The 22,068-nt window shown below is 38.6% G+C and overlaps 2 protein-coding genes across 3 annotated transcripts in view; one reads left to right on the forward strand and one right to left on the reverse strand.

The window, feature by feature from the left end:
• LOC117662929 (regulator of G protein signaling 9) overlaps nt 1–3,352 on the reverse strand; it is a 52,684-nt gene extending 49,332 nt beyond the window's left edge. For both annotated transcript variants that reach the window (XM_034412671.3, XM_087887007.1), the window contains exon 1: nt 3,097–3,352. In XM_034412671.3, coding sequence (XP_034268562.2) covers nt 3,097–3,159 — 63 coding nt within the window. In that variant the 5' untranslated portion in view covers nt 3,160–3,352. The remainder of the gene's footprint in view (nt 1–3,096) is intronic.
• Nucleotides 3,353–6,931: 3,579 nt separating this feature from the next.
• GNA13 (G protein subunit alpha 13) overlaps nt 6,932–22,068 on the forward strand; it is a 45,857-nt gene continuing 30,720 nt past the window's right edge. The window contains exons 1-2 of the mRNA XM_034412674.3: nt 6,932–7,428; nt 10,708–10,931. Coding sequence (XP_034268565.2) covers nt 7,146–7,428; nt 10,708–10,931 — 507 coding nt within the window. The 5' untranslated portion in view covers nt 6,932–7,145. The remainder of the gene's footprint in view (nt 7,429–10,707; nt 10,932–22,068) is intronic.

The following is a 22,068-nucleotide window of genomic DNA, read 5'->3' on the forward strand; positions in this document are numbered from 1 at the left end:
ACAAATTAGCTGTTCTGCTACATCATTATATAAACTATAAACTATATAAACTATAGTTTATTCTGATTTACTTTGAAAAAACTTCCCCAATCTTCCTACTACTTCTAGCCAATACTAGGAATTTAGTTCAGCGCGTCACATTTGGGCAACCCTGGGGAACTATCCTATTACAGTGGGTAAAATGCAGTCATGGCTTAGTGATGTTTAAATTAATGTTTTGTGGAACAAAAATTACTAATACAGATCCAAGACTCTATCAAAATGTGTACACATATTCTTGTCACATCCTATGGTATTTTATGTGGAATTTAGTCATTTGCTAAATTTCAAATGTCCTCATGATAAAAGTATATCTCCAGTGATGTAATATAATATATTCACTCAAAATAGTGTCTATTATAAATGATTATATATTAATCAAGATCTTTACATGTATTGGATTCAATTTCATTTGTTTCAATGTCTGAGGGCTTATTATAAGAATCTAAGGATTACATGTATTTTCTTCCCTTCAAATTACCCAAGCAGAAATCAAGTAAAAACATAGTGAAATTGGATCTTTGAGGTTATTATGTCAGCCTTGTGAGATAGTCCAGACCAGAAGAACACCCGGATGAACTAATCCCATTTTATTGTAAGATTACATTAGTGGAATCATGCAAGATTCTGCAATTTCTCCCCTTCTCTGTTTTTAATCTGTGAAAAACTAAGGAGGGTCCCCTCTTAAATGCTTCCCCCACTTTCCCCTCACCTGTAGAATAAACTACCTTTTATCAGACTGTTCCCTAGACTGTGGGTCCACTTCCTGTCTCCCAAGGTCATTCTTGTATACCCATAACAATCATGAGAGCATCTGGGAAGAAGGAAAGACATTGGGGCATCTCTCTTTGCGCATGTAAATATATATATTTACAATGTGAAACAAATATTATGACATAAGAAAATTAGATTTCCTTTTACTGTTCTTTTTAAACCTGTATTTTTGCCAGCTTTTCTTAATTGCTGCTCAGCAAAAAGTGTTGTGATTGTGAGTGTCCTAGCACATATACTTGAAGTAGTAGGATTATCAGCCACAATCCCAAAAATCTTTACAGAGTAATGAAGGAGCTACAAGAAAACTAACTCTTTGTTGCCCACTAGTGATTGACTGGACTTTTGCAGCCTAGATCTGATAGCCCTAAAATGGGACATTGTGTCTCTGTAAATTCAAATTCAGCACAATAAACCTCGGACAACAAAAGGGGAATATTCATAAAAGAAAAATGAGTTTCATGCCTTGTCTGCTTAACCTTTTTCTACATTCTAGCACTGTTTTCTACAGATGCTTTGGGGAAAGGAGATAATAGTAAATCCATAACTAGTTATACATCAACATGTTGTCAGAAGGTGATGGAAGATTATAGTGCATTAACCTTAAAGGTTGAGCAAACCGCTGCCAATAAAAGGAAAATTTGACCTCTTCATCAAAGCAGCTATGAATAGGCAGGGAATAGATCTCTGTCAATTACTTCCTTTTACATTTAGAGTATATATCACTTTTCCTTTTCATAAAAAAAATCCCAAAGTAATTTACATCATACTAGTATTATTTCATCTATTATGATGTATATTATACAAATCTGCTAGGCAAAAGAATACCTGGCAATCAACAAGTCTCATATCACTGGCAGAAACATCCCACATCTGGAACTAGCCGAGTCTCAAAAGAAAGAGAATTGTACACAGTGGGTTTCATGGTAAAAATGCTCTTTTTTGCCCTATGGGCCAAGATATGCAAACAGTGGTATGATAGCAATGAATACTCTGAAAAACATGAAGGGTTTTTATGAAAAAGGGAATTCCTTAAATAAATTGGTGCTAATCTCCTTAGTCTTACAGACCAACAATACTCCTAATAAACATGGTTTCATGGCACTGCAAAAATATCAACAAAGTGTCCTATTGAACAGCCTAAGTTTACTCCATACTTAAAAAAAGAAAAAGACCACCAATTTTGGATGGCAAATTGGTGGTCTTTTTTTTTTTTAAAGTATGGAGTAAACTTGGTTAGGTTGCATATCATAACTCAAATCATTCAAAATCAATATTAGTTGACATTCAAAAAAGAAAGTCAAGATATCATGAATAAAGGACAAAATGTAGACAGAAGCACAAATAACATTCCATAAAACATAGAAAAACGTGTTGAGAAAAACAACTCTCCTTGGCCCCACTAGCCACTAATCAGGAATGAAAGCCAGGTAAATCTTGGGTAGATTCAACACGATGTACTTCTTCTTGACATTCTATATTAGGGCTGTTGCTATAGAGAAGTCCCTACCTCATGTCACTGCCAGCTGTATTTGAAATAAAAATATGATGGTGAGCATGAGTAGATTGGTATAAGGGAAGGAGTTCCTTTAGCAGTTTCATAGGGAAGAGATGGCAAGGTAGATATTTTTAATTTTATTTATCACATTTTTGAATCGCCCTTCTCCCTCACAGAGAGAGGCCCAGGATAACCTATAGTGAGGAATAAGTGTAATGCTGTAAACTTCCAGGGTTGAGATTTTCATGTTTTAAATTACTTATAGCCTGAGAGGGATGAAAAATTAAACTGTTTTCAAATGCAGAAGTTCTGAAAAAGAAATAAAGGCAGCATGGACATGCAAATTAGCAGTGATTATAATTAACAAGAATAACACAGCCTTCAAAAGCTTATAGACACCCATACTTTCAAGGTTATTTTAAATAGCTTCTCGCATATCTAGAGAGATGGCTCTGTAACAGGTTGCTCTCCTTTTTGAAATGCCAAAAAATACAAAAGACATCACACTACAGTAAAGGTCCATGCAAAGAAAAAACAAATAAATAGAGGGAACTAAATCACTACGAAAGACTGAACTAATGACAAGATTTTTTGAAGACTGTAACAAATCACACACCTACTGGGAGATTTTTTTAAAAAAAACCTTCTCTCTTACAGCCAAACCTTGGTGGTACAGCATATCAATCGGATATTTAGAGCTGTGCCCGGGGTTTCCCGTTCTTCCATTTATAAGATACTGTAGGTGCTAAAACTAAAATAAACATTGAAAACGAGACCGGCTTTGTTACCTTTTTCAAGAATGCCATTCTTGGCCTGTACCGCTGTCCTTGATCTATCTGCGTGATTGTCATCGCGATCTACTTTATTAAGCAAAAGAATTAAAAAAAAAAAAAAGCAATAAATGCGTTTTCACCAATTGTAAAGGAAAAGGCGATGCTAGTCTTAGGGATTTCAGGCAAACGGCATTACAGTACTGAAACTCGGCAGCCTACAGAATAAAAGCGCCGTGGAAGCAAACACGGTCTTGCTGTAGCCAATCAACACGGGGCACTCTGGTTTTATTTGCATGAGCAGGGCTGTGCTTCCTACCGGTCAGCATTAGGGGGAGCCCTTTCATCTTTTTACAAGACTGAGCTGATAGCAAAGAGAATTTGCGTTGTTCTAGCTAAATAATGCTTAATAAATAAATAAGTATTAATTAATTAATAATGCTAGGGTTAGAAAGTGTTAGCAAAATGCACATCACCATAAGATAAATTTAGGGAAGGAAAGCTGCACACTGCTTGGTTGAATATGTTCGCAGGCATAATTTTTCCCCACATTTAAATATAATGTCACAAGTTACAATGTAGTTTGATTTACTCACACCTGTGGAAATAATAAGGAATATTATTATTCCTTATTATAATATATAAATATTATATATATATATATATATATATATATATATATATATATATATATATATATATATATATATATATATATAATATAATACTAAAGATTTGTTTCTTTTTAAAACATTTATTTCCTACCTTTCTTTAGAAAGCCCAACACATTTGCAAACCGGTAGGGAAGGTAAGTGAATTTCACCCGGGTATGGTTTGATAGTACTCTTTATAGATAATTATCACTCTTTGCACTTCCTACATATAATTTTCTTTTGACTTTTCCTTCTATGTCCCCTCTCTCAAATCTGGGAATAAAGTTATCAATCTGGACAACCACAAAATGACAACAAAGAGATACCAATCTAGCAGCCTAATTGGAAGGATAGGTAATACTCCTCTCTTAGGATATATTCCATTTAATTGATGAAGAAAATGTAGGTATAAAAGAATATATCATAATAAACAGCTGAATTCACAAAACAGCTTAGGTGTTCTGTCCCCAACCCCAACCCCACGCACACACACCAACAGACGTTCAGGAGTTAAAGTCCAAACCAGCCGGCAAAATCCTTTTCCTTATGATAACGGAACTTGGCAACAACCTAGTGGCTGCCTGCCAAGAATTTATTATGGGGATAATAATAATAGATAACTTCTCCCCACTTCTGATACATCAAAGGAAAGCAGCTCAATAATTACAATCAAGTCCAGAGATAATCCAGTCTTAAAGCAAAAGTCCGGCAATGCAGAATGGCGTGGAAGCTTTCAGCTTTGTTCGTCACAAGGTTTGACTGGCCACCACGCTCCCTTTTATATCCTGTGGGGTGTGGTCCAGTGACTCAGCCTAATCTCGGGCATGCCTTTTCTTCTGTTGCGTGCGCTTATCTCTGCGACGCTGGCGTGGATCCAGCCAAGACTCATTACCCTCATCACTGTCCATCTGTGGCTGCGTGGACGTGCTTGGCCCCGGCCCTATCTCTTGCCCTTTGGCGGACACCGAAGGCATTGCCAGAGAGGAGGGTCCTGGAGAGGGAGGCCTTGCCAACTCCTCCCCTTCACTCTCGGAGTCCTCTCCTGACGATGACACAGGCTCCGGTAAGGGAGCCACAACATTAGGTAACAGTAAAATCATTTTGGATACTTTGTAGTTTGGCATATCTTGGGGAATTTAGCCATTGTTTTAGAATGTTATATGAATCAGGCCATCATATTAATCTATAGTCTAGATCAGGGATGGGTTCTACGTACCTTTACTACTGGTTTGCAATGGGATCGCACACGCGCGCTTCTCATACACGCACCTTGCTTCTGCGCATGCGCAGATCGCTTCTGATGACATCAGGTCAGTGGGTGGAGCCTCCTGCCGGTTTTACTATCAGTTCTATAGAACTGGTCCGAACCAGAGGCAACCCACCACTGGTATAGATTATTTATTTGAACATAACAGTATTTAAACAGAGTACTCCATGTATAATGTATCATTGGACCATTTGGACTTTTTAAGAAAAAAATGTTACTTTGCAATAGGCTGTCTGAAAGAGCAGAGACAGTGGAAGGAAGGGAATATGTCATCCCCCCCCCCTTAACTCCCTCTGTAAGCATTTGCTGTCAAGACTAACCAGGTTTCAAATTCCTGTTCAGTTCTATTCCTACATTTGTAGCTTCTGTTTCTTAAAAATCTATTTCCTATTTTATAGGGAGTCTACTGTTTAGGAACTAGTTTCAAGAAAGAAGATTTTCTGTCTAAAATTGCATAGACAAATAATTACCATACTTTGCACAGTTTCAAGATGCTATCCTAAGTATTCAATAAAACCCGAAGTGCCCAATTTATATAAATGATTTTTTCTTCTCAATGTTCATATAAATGTTTGAAACTCCTGACTGCTACTTGAAAATATCCTGAAGGGGCTATACTGTAGTACCAGAAAATACCCTCAACTAGTCTTAGAATCTTGGAAGTTGAAGCCCAAGGTAATCTGGAGGGGTTTAGTATGATCATTGATGATCTATGTGAGAATTCAAATTAAAGGATAGAATGGGCCAATGTGTGCTTTTATTAATCTAAATTTCTAATCAAGCTTGCATGAACACAACCAGAATGATTTGTATACAGTAAGGGTAACACTCATCTTTCAACAGCCCAAAAGGGTACATTGCTGCCCTCCACAAGGTACAATAAAAAAAAAATTGGGTGGGAGTCACAACAATGCAAATGAAGCTCTGCCTGTTTTTCATACCATATGCAACTGTTAAGCTTTGATCACATTGTCTTGGCTAAAATCTTGACTTTTTTGATTATTTGCAGACACCCATTTGAGGAACTTCCGAGACAGAGATGTTGTGGGTGGCTGGGCAGGCAACTAAACTAAGTACCAAGGGAACCAGCAGTCACAGTTAAGGCCTTGCCCCTTTTCCACCCCACCCACCACCTGAAGCAACAGACACATTTTAGGACTATTAGAAATCAGATTTTAGGATGTTGATAGGAGCAACTCAGAAGAAAGTGAATAGCATGAATGAGAAGAGATTACGTTTATGAATGAATCTTTTTTTTTTTTTGCTTTTAATTTATATGCCGCCCTTCTCCGGAGACTCAGGGCGGCTTACAATGAGTTAAGCATTGCCTTCATACTTTTGTATATTTATACAAAGTCATCTTATTGCCCCCACAATCTGGGTCCTCATTTCACCTACCTTTGAAAGGATGGAAGGCTGAGTCAACCTTGAGCCTGGTAAGATTTGAACTTGCAGTAATTGCAAGCAGCAGATTTAATAACAGTGCTTAGTCCACTGTACTACACTGTTCCTCTTGATTATGGCCCAAAGACTGCAGAATTCCCAATTTACCAGGCCACTATTTGCCTGCTGGGTAATGTTATTGCACTTGATTACTGTACAATGATGGTTGTTCAAACGCTTTGGAATATTACTGAAGTGAGGAGAAATGTACACCTTGCACAAAGTTAACTAACATGTCATAAATTCTGGGTATGCATCCTAACGGGCAAATTCAAATTGATTCGAGATCAGCCGAGGCTCATAACGAGGCAACAGCTCGACACGCCAAAACATCCGATGCACCCCAACGACGAGTTCGAGCCATTTTTTTTTTTAATAAATCAACCCCTGGAAGGGGAAAAAAAAAACACCCATCACGTGACAAATCCGAAGAAGGGGAAATTCCGAACACAGAGACCAGCTGATAGGATCACGTGCTAGACCCAGGGGCGGGGCCAGCCAACTTAGAAGACAAGAAGCGGGTACCACGTGAAAGCAGAACGAGTCTTTGATTGGGCATTCTTGACGCGACGCTCTCCGAGCGGCGTCTCCTGTCATAGGGGCAACCGGAGGGGCGGGGCCTGAGCGAGGGACCCTGGTTCCACGCAGGCGCAGAGCGGTGCAGGGCCGCTGCGGCCGCTCCCTGGCTGGCAGTGCTCGCTAAGATGGCGGATTTCCTGCCGTCGCGGTCCTCGCTGTCGGGCTGCTTCCCCGGCTGCATGCTCAACAGCACCGAGGCCGAACAGCAGCGGCGGTCTAAAGAGATCGATAAGTGCCTGTACCGCGAGAAGACCTACGTCAAGCGGCTCGTCAAGATCCTTTTGCTGGGCGCGGGCGAAAGCGGCAAGAGTACGTTCCTCAAGCAGATGCGCATCATTCACGGGCAGGACTGGGACCGGTCAGCCCGGGAGGAATTCCGCGCCACCATCTACAGCAACGTCATCAAGGGTACGGTTGTGGGAGGGGGGCTGCAAAAGGAAGGGAGGGAGGCGGGCGAGCGAGCGAGCGAGCGAGTTGGCCGAGGCGATTCCCTCGGAGGTGCAAGTGGCAGCGGGGCGGTCGCGGTTGAGCGACCAAGCCCCGAGAAGACAGGCGGCTTCGGGAGAGAAAAGACCCAAAGCTCTAGGGGCTGCCGAAGAAACCCCGGCTTTAGGGGGGTGGGTGGGATGAGGAGGAGAAGCCGTTGCAACGGCCGAAGCCCCTCGTGAAGGAGATCTGCGCGGGCATGGCCGCGAAAAAAAAAAAGAAAAGAAAAAGTCACGCCTTATTTCTCCCCCCCCCCCTTTTCCTGAAAGCATGGCTGAGGCGGCCACCTTCCGCCCGACGCACTTTTAGTAGTCGAGTCTGTTTGGCGGTAGCGCTTTTGAGGACCCTCGAGAGGGAAAAACGGCGGCGGATGCTGGGAGGGAGCGGGTGGTGGAATGGGCTGCGAGGAGATGGGCTCCGGGCTGGGGTAGCATCCGAGGGCGGAGGCAACAGCGAAGGCAGGTGCCCCCCGTTTTCGGAGCGGAGCGAGGAAGAGGCAGTTTGGCGAAATCGGCGTCCTGTCTGGCGGATGTGGCCTGGACGAGGGGGGGTGGGGGGAGGTTTGCCCGAGTTAGAGATGCGGGAGCCGTTCAGTCAGGCCTCGGGGGTGAATGTCAGAATCGTTCTTTGTGCCCTGCGAGGCGTCGTCCTCGGTGCCTTCACGGGATGGCGTTTGGGGGTGGTAGCCTTTGTGTCAGACGGCCTTGTTTCTGTGTAAAAGTTGCAACGGCCCGCTTGCATTTTGCGCCGAGGCTGATGGAGGGGAGCCCGGAGACGGACGCAGGGATATATATAAGTGGAGGAAATTATGTATAACTTTGTTACTGGAATCGCAAAACTAGTGTGGGCTGCACATTATGTGCCTCTGAGAGGTGGTTGGTGGCATGTTGAGATGACCGAGTGTAAAGCAGCTTTAATTTGGACATGGGGGAAATGTGTTAGGAAGGTCAGTTTCCAAAGAATATGAAGGGAAATTTAGGGTAGCATTATAATAATGTACAGTTTCATCTATATCCCCGTTTCATTTTAAAGAAATATTGTGCCTAGTGTGCATTTTGCTTTTACAAATATTTCTTAACCGGTGGTCAAGTGAAAAGCATTGTTGAATGCAAAGATTTATTGCGTTTTCAATTAAATCAGCTGAATTCTTGTTGCAAGCTATAATCATGGAGATAACACTTTCTATTTTTACAGGATGCTGTGGAATGTGAAAAGAGATTTTTTGGGGGGGATAGGTAGGGAAACCACTTTGGGCGATAAGTACATGAGAGAATGGTGGGCATGGCACTAGTGGATGCTTTAACTCTAATCATGCAGTAGCGATTCATAGAAATAAATTTGGAACTTTTCCGACAGCAAACATGTTTGTCTTTTAATGCCATTCAAGAAATGTAAACAACTTTGAATATCAGCTAATTTCTTGTCTTCTACCACCATGTCTTAGAAAACTGGAAATATATGATAACATACTGTACTACAATTTAAGATTGTAGCTTAAATAGACATTATTTGACACTGAAAACTAATAGACATCATTTTCATATTTAGTTATTAGAAAATGAAGATAAAACCAATTTTCAGAGAGTGCAGCGGAAATGCAACTAAAGTACTTAGTTTTGTTACATACATACTGGTGTATTAAGGCCAGTGTTACAGTTTCCTACAAATGATTGCTAATAGAAGAGTACGCTATAATACAAAGTATCTGTTGTAATTTACACTCATTCCATCACTAAAATATTTTTTCATGTTTGTCAGCGGTATATATTTCTTGGTAAATAACTTTATGTATACTTTTTTAAAAATACATAAAGCCTCAACTGCTAATTGCTATAAAAATCAAGACATTTCCTTTAATTTTATTTATTCTCTAGATTTATATCCCACTTTTCCAGGAGCTCAAGGCAACATACATACCGGTAGTACGCCCTTTTCCAATTTCCCCCTACACCAAATGTGCAACATAGTTTGGCCTAAGAGAGTAACTCATCCGAGATTACCCAGTGATTGAAAATAGAGTTGAACCTGGGTCTCCAACCTTGTCCAACACTGGGTCTTGTGGATAAAAAACTATTGATAATACATTCAAACAGAAAATAATTTGTTCTTGGCTGTTGTAATCTTGGACGTGTTTTTTGCTTTATGACAGTATCATGTGATAGGTAATGATTATATCAGCCTTTATGAAATACCGTAGTGAACTATACAAAGTGCACTGTGTTTATAATCATGATATATTGATAATGTTAATAAATATTAATTTACATGCAGAAAATGAATGATCCTAATGCAGGTAGTGACTTTTAGCAAAAGAGAAGTGCTAATATAAGACTGTTGTCTAACAAGTCTATGACAGTGCTGAAACAAGAACTTTTTTATGCAGTACACCAATATTCCATTCAGTATTGAACCAATTAATACACATTTTGCTTTTTAAACTTTTATTTTTAAATATTAAGTGTTTAAACATCAAAAAGGTTGTTTAAAATGTAGTCACATTTATTTGTATTTTAAATTAAATCCAATGCATTTAATCACATTTTTGTTGCATCTTAGAATCATTTAAACTTTGACATATATGATAATGATTAATCTATATTTTATCATTTTCTCCTGTTTGCTGCAGCTGTTTCTCTGCGTGTTTATGAGATGTAAAACTGCTGAGTTGAATATAGTAGAACTCCCAAAAGCATGTAATTAATTTTTGCTACTTTAAATGTCTGGAATTGCATATATGAAAATAAATATGAGCAATACTAAACCTTTTACTGGAAAATTAAAATTTGTAAAATGTGATTCGAGATTTGCTTGAATCAGAATGCTAAGTGGATAGATTTCAACTCAGTTTTAGAGCAGCCATCACTTATAATTTAAAGAAAGTGTTCATAATCATACTTTGAGAAACTTTTATTATTTTTAAAAAGATTTAGAAGTATCTATTATATGTACAAAGGCAGGTGAAATCAAAGGAAATCGGAGACCTCGGTGTGTATAACCTGGTTCAGGTTACTATAGTAGATTTGGGATTGTTACCTATTTCTGGTCTGCATATATGTTTTTCCATTTAGTTTCTTACATTTTGGGTGAGAATATGAAGCTGTCTGTATACATGGGTCATGTTTTGTATTTTGAGAGTAACAAGTTATTAAGTTTAATGTAAATGCATTTGGAAACTAACACATAGTTTCAATTTTGTTTAAGGTGTTAGAGTCCTTGTGGATGCTCGTGAGAAACTTCATATTCCATGGGGAAATCCTGCTAATCAAACAAATGGCGACAAGATGATGGCCTTTGATACCCGTTCAGAAGTGGTGCAAGGGATGGTGCAAACCTATACTTTCTTACAGTACCTTCCAACAGTAAGAGCTTTGTGGGCAGACAGTGGAATCCAGCATGCTTATGACAGACGCAGAGAATTTCAGTTGGTAAGAGACATAACCATATTTTTGTAGTTATTGTGATAATACAATTTAAAATCTTTTATAAATGAAATGGAGGTATTAATTAATTTCCATAAAGCCAAAATGCAGAACTATAACAGGGTTTAGAATTTAAATGTTGACCTATAACCAATATTCAGCAGGCATATTTTTGTTCATGCAGTGAGACTTCCTATTTCCTCTCCATTCAGTACTTGGTGCTTTCTGAGGTGGGCTGCTTTTTTCTTTTCTTTTTTTGCAAACGTTTCATAACCTAGCTAGGTAACATTATCAGTGCAAAGGAGACAGGGATTTTCTGACTGTTTTTATATATATAGTGTCTTACCCTGCCAGTCTTGGTTGGGGTATGGTTACCTCCTTCATGATTCCTTTATTAGGGAATTGTTTCTTCCCTGGTTGTTCATCTGGTGCTGTTTCTTGATTTATTGGGTGTTGACTGCTGGGGGGGGGGGGGGGGGATGTGTACTAGGCTGTTTGTTTCCTTCCTAGGTTTTTTATTGTATTTTTTAAATGGCATGGTAACAGTTTTGCAAATTGACTTAGCTACAGTTTCAACTGGCAAACTGTTAACATTTTAAATCAATCCAAATCCAATAATGCTAGTGAATTTCTGGAAACATGGTACTCAGAGAAATCAGTTATCAATATACACATGGAGATAAAGCCCATTTATATATACCCCTCTCATACTGATGATGTTATCTAGCTGCATAAAGCAGGGTGGATAAAAATCAATGATTTTTTTAAAAAAATCAAAAAAATCAGATTTTTTTATTTAAATCAGATTTTTTTTATTTTTATCGAATTTATTTTAATAAACTTTTGGGGTAAAAATCTATCGTAAGATAGTTTTCTATTTAAGATACATAAATAATTTAGTTTATTCAGCATGAAATGGAGCTTAGTTACGTAGCATGAGGCTGTATATTCTGCAACACTGGGACTATCGGTGAGTCAACAGTGGGTCAAAGGAGTAGCAGAGATGACAGTTGCTCTTTAAAAATTATGATTTAAATCAAGTTGATTTAAATCAAGCCTTTTTACTAGTGATTTAAATCATGATTTAAATCAACTCGATTTAAATCAAATCCACCCTGGCGTAAAGTAACATCTGCAAGAAAATCAGCTATACATATTCTGTACTACAGATCAGAGCACTTTATGGCCCGTGGGCCATATTCGGCCCTTTAACTCCTCTTTAACTGTCTAGCCCCCAGCTTCTCATATGGCCCCTTGGGAAAAGTAATTATTGATGCCTGTTCTACTGATTCCTCTCCATCATATGTGTAGCATTGGGTATAAAATAGCTTGGTTCTGAATAGGCATGTATTTAGAACCTTTATTTATTGTCAGAACTATAGCAATTCCTCAAGAAAAATATTGCCTAATCATTTAAAATTACATGTGTAGTACATGTTTCATTAAAATAAATGTATAAATGGTATTAACAAGCAGAAATAACCTGGAGATGGGTGGGAATATTTTTCCCAAGTAAGACAAGATAGAATGGTTTGAGCATTATGTAATTTGTTCCCAAATTATAAATAATGTTACAGTTGCTGTAATATTAAGTAAGAGCATGTAGATGGCTGTTTGCAGTGTAGATGGTTGCTTGTAGTGCATTATACATGAAGATTACTGTAATGGCATAGAGCAGTGATGGCTAACCTTTTCTGGACCGAGTGCCCAAAGCACGTATGTGCATGCCTGAACCTCCAAAATACAATGCGCATGCAGCCCCTGTGCATGCGCTTGGCCTCACGCATGCAAGTGCACCCCATGCAGTACCCTGCCCCTGCATGTGCCTCACCCCCTGCGCACATGTGCGCCCCCCCCCACACACACGTCCCCTGTGCATGTGCGGCAGAGACCCGAAGAGCAGCTGGCTAGCAGGAGGCACGCGCATGCGTGGCGGAGCTGAACTGGGGCAATGGCTCGTGTGCCTCCTCTTGCACGCATGCCATCACAGGCATAGAGTATTCTTCATAATGTTCTATAGTTGGGATAAAAACATTTTATTTTAGATTTATTTTATGGTAATAACAAATCTATATGCTGCATTGTGACAGCTCAGAATCCAGAACAGAATTAGTGGGAATTGAGAAGTAAACTAGAATATTTCAGAGAGACTCACATATTGCAGAAGTAGGACAAATAAAAAATAAGTATAAGGGAAATAAGTATAAGGATTATCCAATATCCAAACAATATAATGGGAATGTTCATGGTCTTTGACCATAGGACGTTGAATGGCCTTGGGAAAATTAAAAATAGAAAATCAAGATCTATAAGAGGGAAGGCATAGAAGAATATGCAATACATTGGAAAGAAAATGTGTCATGCTGGCCTGAGTACTGACCAGGAGCTAGCTACACAAGAACTTCATTTTACAAAAGGATTTCCAACAAATCAGAGAGCTGAAGTGGTAAAAGTACATAGGCCAAAGGCTAATTTCACTCAGCTTACCTTTGGCTTTTTTCTGGGATATTTCCAATTGCCACCTTCTTTACTAAGCTGATGTGAGTTCAGTGGATAATTTCTTTGCAGTTGCTGGTTTTCTGTGTAATTGTTTTAAATTAAGATCTTTCTTTACAACAACAGGGTTGGCATGCACAGGTGATGTCCCTGTAAATATATTGGTACCATAAATGCCATATTATTTATCACATCACAATATGTCAAAAGTGGTGGTGTACACATCCCCCCCCCCCCCTCTAACCCAGTTGTCCTGCTTGCATCTTTGAAAAACTTCTGCGGTTGAAAAAACTCCACACTGCCATAGGATATGCTATAGGAGAGCAGAATTGATTGAAACAGAATGTATGAAAATGATTTTCTACTTCCACAGAGTATTATTGGATCCAAACCAATACAAACAGTATGCAAAATAAATCGACAACAATACACCTTTAATGTATAAATGTGAAAACAGGAAATTAAACATTTCATTACTTTATGAGTCTCTTCTGGGATAACTTGGGGAAAAGGAAGCCTCTGTATTTTTTGTTCTTTTAACCAATTTTATACTGGATTTGGAGTATGGGGAGAAAAATTAATGCAAAGCTATTTCAGTTATTGCTTGAATACTGGAAAGCAGATTTCTCCATCCTTGGTACCTGCAGATCTATGGTTTTCAAACCCAAAAATTCCTCAAGTGGTTTGATCTGATATTTTTTGGAGTTAAAGCCAATGTTAATTAGGAAAGGTTGGTCTACAGTTTCATGGTTCGTGAATGCTTTAACTGCAAAATCTCTCTCCCATTTAAATAAAAACATTAATGCTTCAGAACTCTTGCTGTGACTTGATTAAAGTATTTAGACAATTAAGTGTTTTTTATCAGGGCCACCTGGTCTACCCAAATATGGGATGAAGCATACTGCTTCCGCTTTTGCCTTTTTAGCCCCAATCCAGGAGCCTTCACAGGCACAGTGACAGGGATAGTTTTGGTGCTATCTCTTGCTAATGCAATCTTAAGATTTGTTCAAAAGCCAAATTTCCTAAGTGCAAATTTTAAAAAAATGATTGCCAAAATAATGGAATTGTTCATCCCAATTTAAATTATTTGAGGAAATTTAATGTTTTTATTATCAGCGTACACAATTCTGAATGACATTGGGAATATTTTTCATTAACCATCTAATTAGTTGGTGACCTTTGAATTGTCACTTATTTTTAGTAAAGCACTTCTTATATGTAATTAAACAATACATGCAGTTTCCATAGCCCACAAAACCATAAAGGTTAAGTCATTACAAAAGAGGTTCAGTTTTAGAACATGTAACCTTTTAACCCAAAGGAAAAAGTTTACAGGTACAATATTCTGTAATAGCAGTAAAATATTAATGCATTTAATATTAATGTTATTGCATCTGGGTTTCAGTTGTTATAATAATTGAGAATGAAAGGACAATAAATGACTGATGCAGAAGCAATGGAAAGAAATCTCAAAATAAACTGTAGGTATATCATAATACTTTTCAAAGCAATACCTACATAGATTGCTATGTCTTTCCACAATTTCAAGATAACGTTTGCCTTTTAGATTACTTTTTATAATGGTACATTCAAGCCTATTTGACTGTTTTTCAGTATGGGCATTTTCATAGAAGATTCCTATATATGGTTTTAAAGGGTTGCTTTCTACATTTCAGCCTGGATACTGCTTGCTTTGAAGGAAATATACTAGTTACTCACAGTGTATTTTGAATACAGCTTTTCTCAGCATGTTAGAGGAAGCAGAGGAAAGAGATTCATCCTTTCACATCCTCCACCGCCTCTTCCTGCATAGAAATGTAGTACTCTGAGCACAGAAAAGCACATGTGACTTTCAGCCAAGTTTGGAAGTATGAATTGCTTCTTTGCACTAACTTCTTGCATCATAGTCTTTCCCTTCCCTTTTACTTCCTGTCTCTGACAAACATCAGTAATAAGAATTGAATGACACAATACCAGAAAGTGTTGTTGTTTTTCTACACATTTAGTTGTTCATATTTCAGTATTTCAGAAAGTGAACAAGACATAAATTGCCTTTAACCTGCGGCATATTTTAAATCTCCAGGTTGCTTGTCAGTTACATTCTAAGCAGTTGCTTTTTTAAAAAAATCCAATTGTTTTAGTATGCATGTACACAGACAGACAGACAGACACATACATAAACATACAATAAATAAATTAGGCTTATATGTGGTAGTAATTACAAATGATTCTGAATAGTATATTCCAATAAGGAAAGTTAAAACAATATATATTCATATAGATGCTTTTAGCATGGAAATAAGAGCTTTTTTTAAAAAAATCTATACAATAAGGTAAAGATAAGGGTTCCCCCGCACATGCGTGCTAGTTATTTCCGGCTCTTGGGGTGGTGCTCATCTCTGTTTCTAAGCCAAAGAGCCAGCACTGTCTGAAGATGTTTCTGTGGTCATGTGGCTGGCATGATTCAATGCCAAAGGCGCAGAGAGCACTGTTTCCTTCTCACCAAAGTGGTCCTTATTTTTCTACTTGCATTTTTTACATGCTTTCGAACTACTAGGTTGGCAGAAGCTGGGACAAGTAACAGGAGCTCACCCTGTTATGCGGCGCTAGGGTTTCTAACCGCTGAACTGCCAATCTTCTGATTGACAAGCTCAGCATCTTAGCCAGAGAACCACCGCGCCCCCTACCTACACAGTATTAGATACTATATTACTGCTAATGTAAGTGTGGTAAAGCTGATTTTCAGCTACTTCAATTCAATTTTCAATCGAGTCATCTTCCTTCCTGCCCAATAAAAGTGTTCCTTAAATCAGGGGTCACCAACCTTTCGGACCTCAGGGACCACTAAATTCATAATTTTAAATCCCGCGGACCTCTAATATGATCTGCCTAATGACCGGGTAGGTGGACATATGACAGTGGGCGTGGCCAACTCAATGTCACTCGTGTCGAGGGGTGCCTCGTCGGCCTCTACCTGCCCCTCCCCTCCCAGCCACTCCTCGCCTGGAGTGGCTGGGAGGGCCCCAACAGGAAGCAGTTGTTGGAGCTAAGCAGCCACCACGAGAAAGAGTTGGCAAAACAGCTGGCTCAGTTCAGATTGGATCTGGCTGAGAAGGAGGCTCAGCAGAAGCACCTCACTGAGGATTACAAGCATAAGCTTTCCAAGTAGAGGAAAGACCTGCAAGGCCAGGTACCGGCACCTGCAGGCTCAGCAGGCTGAGATGGTCAGCCAGTTCCAGGCCATGATGCAGTCCCACTGGAACGAGGCCCTCTGGCTCTTCGCCACCAGCGACGCTTCCCTCCAGCCTTCGTTCAAAGCCCCACACCAGAAGGCCGAAGCAGACCCCGAGTTGGAATTTCTGCCCCCCTCCGACCCGCACAAAAAGACCCCGAAGGGTGAGACTCTCTGCAACAATACAAACATTCATTGCACGTATCCGGCCCAGGGGCCGTAGTTTGAAGACCCCTGATTTAGTGCAATAGAAAAAATGAAAATAATTTTTCTGTGGACCACCAAAATTTTCTTGCGGACCACCAGTGGTCCATGGACTACCACTTGGTGACCGCTGCCTTAAATGGTATTGGGCTCACCAAACACTCCTGCCACCAGAAAGGATAAAGACAATATTTGCCAGTTTTTTATTTCCTTGTCAGTTATCAATTATGGTTTATGAAAATCAGAATAAGAGGATCCCTAATCTCAGTGGAGCAGTAGGGATGTTCCATGAGGAGAGGGAAGTCTTTGATAGGAAGAGAGAATCTCTAGATCCCAAGGTAATTTATGCCTTAGTTAACTACCATTTTGATCACTGTAACATGCTCTAGATCAGAGGTCCCCAACCCCCGAGCAGTGTTCCACTACCAGGCTGTAACTGGTTTGTAACAGCCACGGAAGTGTACGAGGGTCCACTCATGCAAGCCACTTCCTCTCCCATCCCCCCTGGGCCATTAAGCCATAAAGATTGGGGACCACTGCTCTAGATAGAGCTGTGTTGAAGAACACATAGACGTTGTGGTTGGCCCAGAATGCAGTGGCATGAGAGGTTTGGGGTGTTTCTTGTTACATTCATGTACACTGCTGTTCCATAAACTGCATTGCCTCCTAGTAGGTTTCTTGTGCAGGTATCGTCTATAAAGTTGTACATGGCATGGGACCAAGCTATCTGGGAGGGGGGACCACATTTCTCCTACCACCTTTGCTCTTTCCACCAGATATAGTAGAGGGTATATTTCTGGTCCTTTCACATAATATAATCTTGCTTTTTGTAATAGTATTAGCTTTTCGTAAGACACTGAAATCCTGCCTGGTTTCCCCAGGGTCACAGGTTTAGGTGAGGTCTATTAAGTGGGGTTGTTGTTTGCTTTATTTTTGGATTTGTGTGACCAGGGTGTTATCCTTCAATCCCAAGGATTGTATGTTATGTTCTTTGAGCTTTTAATCGTATGTTGCCTAGAGTCACTTTAATGTGAGATGGGCAATTTCATAAATAAGTACATCAATTTATTCCCCTTTCACCATTAGCATACTTTTGCTGAAACAAATGCCATGTATGTGCAACATGCATACACTTCTAAAACAAGAACTTGATGGATTGAACATTAAAGCTCAGAAAATTATGCCTACTTACTAAATCAGAAGTAGAAACATTAGCATCTGAGGTGCACTATTACCTTATGGATAGAGAGCTGAACTTATAAGATTGCTTTTGAATCCTAATCATTTCTTGGGCTGGCTAAATATTTCAAAGAATTGTAAAACTAATAAATTATTCTGAAATACGATGGAAATTTTCCAGCATAAGGAAAAATAGTTCCGTTGATGTATGATAGAATATATTTCTGTGTTCTGCCTCAGTACAAAATTGGGACAAGATTCTAAGGCAATAGAAGTTTGAAACAAGCTGAAAAAGTGCTTGTTATCTATTGGACTATTAGTACGTTTTAATTTTTGCACCGCTCATATTCTCATCTTATGGAGTTTGGTTTAAATTAGGATATATAAATAAATTGTATTTTCATTACAAACAGAAAGTGCATGCCATTCAGTTAAAATGTCATATTTTTAGGTAGAAGACATAAAATGCAGCACTCCTTCAAAAATGATTGTAATGTTCAATTCTTTTCAAAGTGACATATAAAATTGATACAAGACCTGTCTTCACAAAGGTATTTCCTATATAAATGCATATCTGATATATATTATTGTGCTTCAGTAATTTTTACTGCAAATAGTTTCTACAAGGGACTGTAGGGGAAGTATTTTTTTTTTGTCAATTGTCAATTAACTTTCCAATTGTAGTTGTACTACTAATACAAGACGGGTATGTATTTTTATTTGAAGTAGACCTTGATATGCGAAACTAAAGAGTAGTAAGCAACTTTATACTAGCAATACTTTTTTTTTTATCATTTGATCAGTAGTGGATTTTATTAACAAAACAGAAAGGTGCTCCACTGATGATGTATCCTGTCATTGCTCTTGTAATTGGGCAACACAATCCAAAGGTGCAAGCTTGTGAAGTTGTCCATAGCAATACTTTTTTAATAGCTTATATTGTGTACAAGAGTTGGCATTCCTAGCTATGGAATATTTGCACACAAACTGGGTCAAGCCTATGTAACTTTTACCTAGTAAGGGGCTGTTCTCGATCTATACTCCTAAAAGTAGTGGATGGAGCTACTTCACTTTACAATAAATTCCACATCAGACTTTTAAACATGCTAACAAAATTTTGACTGTAATTTATACAAGAGAAAATATATATTCAATATTATATACAGATGAAACCTTTCAAATCAACAGCTTTCATGTTAATTCTTTTCTCTTTCTATAGGGTAAAATAAACCTCTAATTTGGGATGTAACAATTAAGAGAAGAGTACTGTTATTGGATAATACTGTTGTTTCTGTAGTTTCTATTGATGTGCTTGTAATTTCTTTCAATTTATGTCGTTAAAAGGCTGCTTATAAAAATAAATGAGAAAGGCCCTTTAGGTTTGTAGGCTGTTGACCTGCAGGCCTATGAAGTTACACAATAATAAGATTGGCATTCTAAAAGTAGTAAGTGTTTAAATTCTTGCTTCCAATCTTTCTGTTATGCACAAAAAGGGTTCTTTTGATGGTTTCCTGCTTGTTAGTACCACCAAACACTCCAGTCATTTGAATCTGATACTGTATAAATGAACTCACCTGATGTACAGTTTTCCTAATTAATGGAAACCACAATGAACTTGAGATTCAGAAATACAAATATTTTCAGTAGGTTATATGCATTAATGAAACAGAGCATGGGAAGAAAAGTGGAGTAGGATTGTTTGCTTCGTGTTCGTTCTACTTCAATATATTTGGGAGATACCTCTTTTGGACTTTATATTAAATAGGACTAAGAAATTAACTATTGAACTGTGCTTGATTAATTAAAAAATGATTTAGAGCATTGCAAAGATCTTATACATACACCGTAATGCAGTGGTCCCCAACCGTTATCATTCATCTTCTTTCGCAGTAATAATGTGAAGACACATAATTTCTTATCCTTTGAGATCTCAGAAATTTTGATCCAGTTCACTTTATTTTTTCTGGTTATTTTAAGCTGTGGTAAAATCTTAGGAGCTTTTATTTTTTTTTTAGTATTGTACATCATAAGTAATCAGATATTGCTAGTTGTCTTCCTGTTATTCATTACCAAATACGTTATGAGGAATAGATACAGAAATATGGAATTTTACTTTATTTCATTATGAGATAATTTTTACAAGCAAAGGCTATTTGTCCTTTAGTCTTGCTATACTTAATTACAGGCTTAGTACCATAACAGCTACCTCAAACAGAACACATTTTCAAAGGAAACCATAGTGACTGACAAGGTCAAGACAGTAGTAAATATATCTTGGTTTAGAACCCATATGTATTAAGCTCTATATTGCAGGTAGATTTGGCCAAAAGCAGAAAATTTAGGACCAGAGAGTTTAAAACACAGCATATACTTATATTATCTATTTTTAAGAGGCATTTTGTTCTTAAACTTGGATAAACTTCCATTTTCTCATCATATGGGACATGGGAAAAGAAGAAAAAGATCCAATAGGACTATTTCAGAATAATTTCAAAGGTTGCCAATTAATAATACATATTTTCATTTGACAATTTCTAATACTGTATGGCTCAGATAATCTTTTCCCAACATTAACCTTTTAGATGATACTTGTTTGAAACAGCTTGCCACCAGATTTGCCACAGGAATAAACCCCACTGATTATTGCCTTCACAAATTAGCTAAGAGCAACCAGTTCAATTCTAGCTGCAATTTCTTTTTTCTTTTTTTTGCAAGAGTTGGTTCTCTATCAGAGCTTAGTTTCTTTTCAGAATGTCACGCAAACACAGGAAATGTTAAAAGAGGAAATATACAATGTAAGCAAAAGTAGCATAACCATTTGCTAATGATTTAGTTACGTTCCTACTGAAGTAGAATAATATATCTTGCACTCAGCTTTCAATTGCATTCAATATCCTGTTTGAAGACTAAATAAAATGTTATAAATTTTATGGATTACATTATCGAACACAAGAATCCAGATCAAGTAATTGATAAGTTGGTAAACATATACAATACAGTGGGGCAAAAAAGTATTTAGTCAGCCACCAATTGTGCAAGTTCTCCCACTTAAAAAGATGAGAGAGGCCTGTAATTGACATCATAGGTAGACCTCAACTATGAGAGACAACATGGGAAAACAAATCCAGACAATCACATTGTCTGATTTGGAAAGAATTTATTTGCAAATTATGGTGGAAAATAAGTAGCAAGATTTCTGGCTCTCACAGACCTGTAACTTCTTCTTTAAGAGGCTCCTCTCCTTACCTGTATTAATGGCACCTGTTTGAACTTGTTATCAGTATAAAAGACAACCTCAAACAGTCACAGCTCCAAAGAGCTGTCGAAGGACACCAGAAACAAAATTGTAGTCCTGCACCAGGCTGGGAAGACTGAATCTGCAATAGGCAAGCAGCTTGGTGTGAAGAAATCAACTGTGGGAGCAATAATTAGAAAATGGAAGACATACAAGATCACTGTTAATCTCCCTCGATCTGGGGCTTCACGCAAGATCTCACCCTGTGGGGTCAAAATGATCACAAGAACGGTGAGCAAAAATCCCAGAACCACACGGGGGGACCTAGTGAATGACCTGCAGAGAGCTGGGACCAACGTAACAAAGGCTACCATCAGTAACACACTACGCCGCCAGGGACTCAGATCCTGCAGTGCCAGACGTGTCCCCCTGCTTAAGCCAGTACATGTCCGGGCCCGTCTGAAGTTTGCTAGAGAGCATTTGGATGATCCAGAAGAGGATTGGGAGAATGTCATATGGTCAGATGAAACCAAAGTAGAACTGTTTGGTAGAAACACAACTCGTCGTGTTTGGAGGAGAGAGAATGCTGAGTTGCATCCAAAGAACACATACCTACTGTGAAGCATGGGGGTGGCAACATCATGCTTTGGGGCTGTTTCTCTGCAAAGGGACCAGGACGATTGATCCGTGTACAGGAAAGAATGAATGGGGCCATGTATCGTGAAATTTTTAGTGCAAACCTCCTTCCATCAGCAAGGGCATTGAAGATGAAACGTGGCTGGGTCTTTCAGCATGAC

The sequence above is a fragment of the Pantherophis guttatus genome, chromosome 2 (assembly GCF_059756535.1).
Source record: "Pantherophis guttatus breed Tessera chromosome 2, ASM5975653v1, whole genome shotgun sequence".
Classification (NCBI taxonomy): Eukaryota; Metazoa; Chordata; class Lepidosauria; order Squamata; family Colubridae; genus Pantherophis; species Pantherophis guttatus.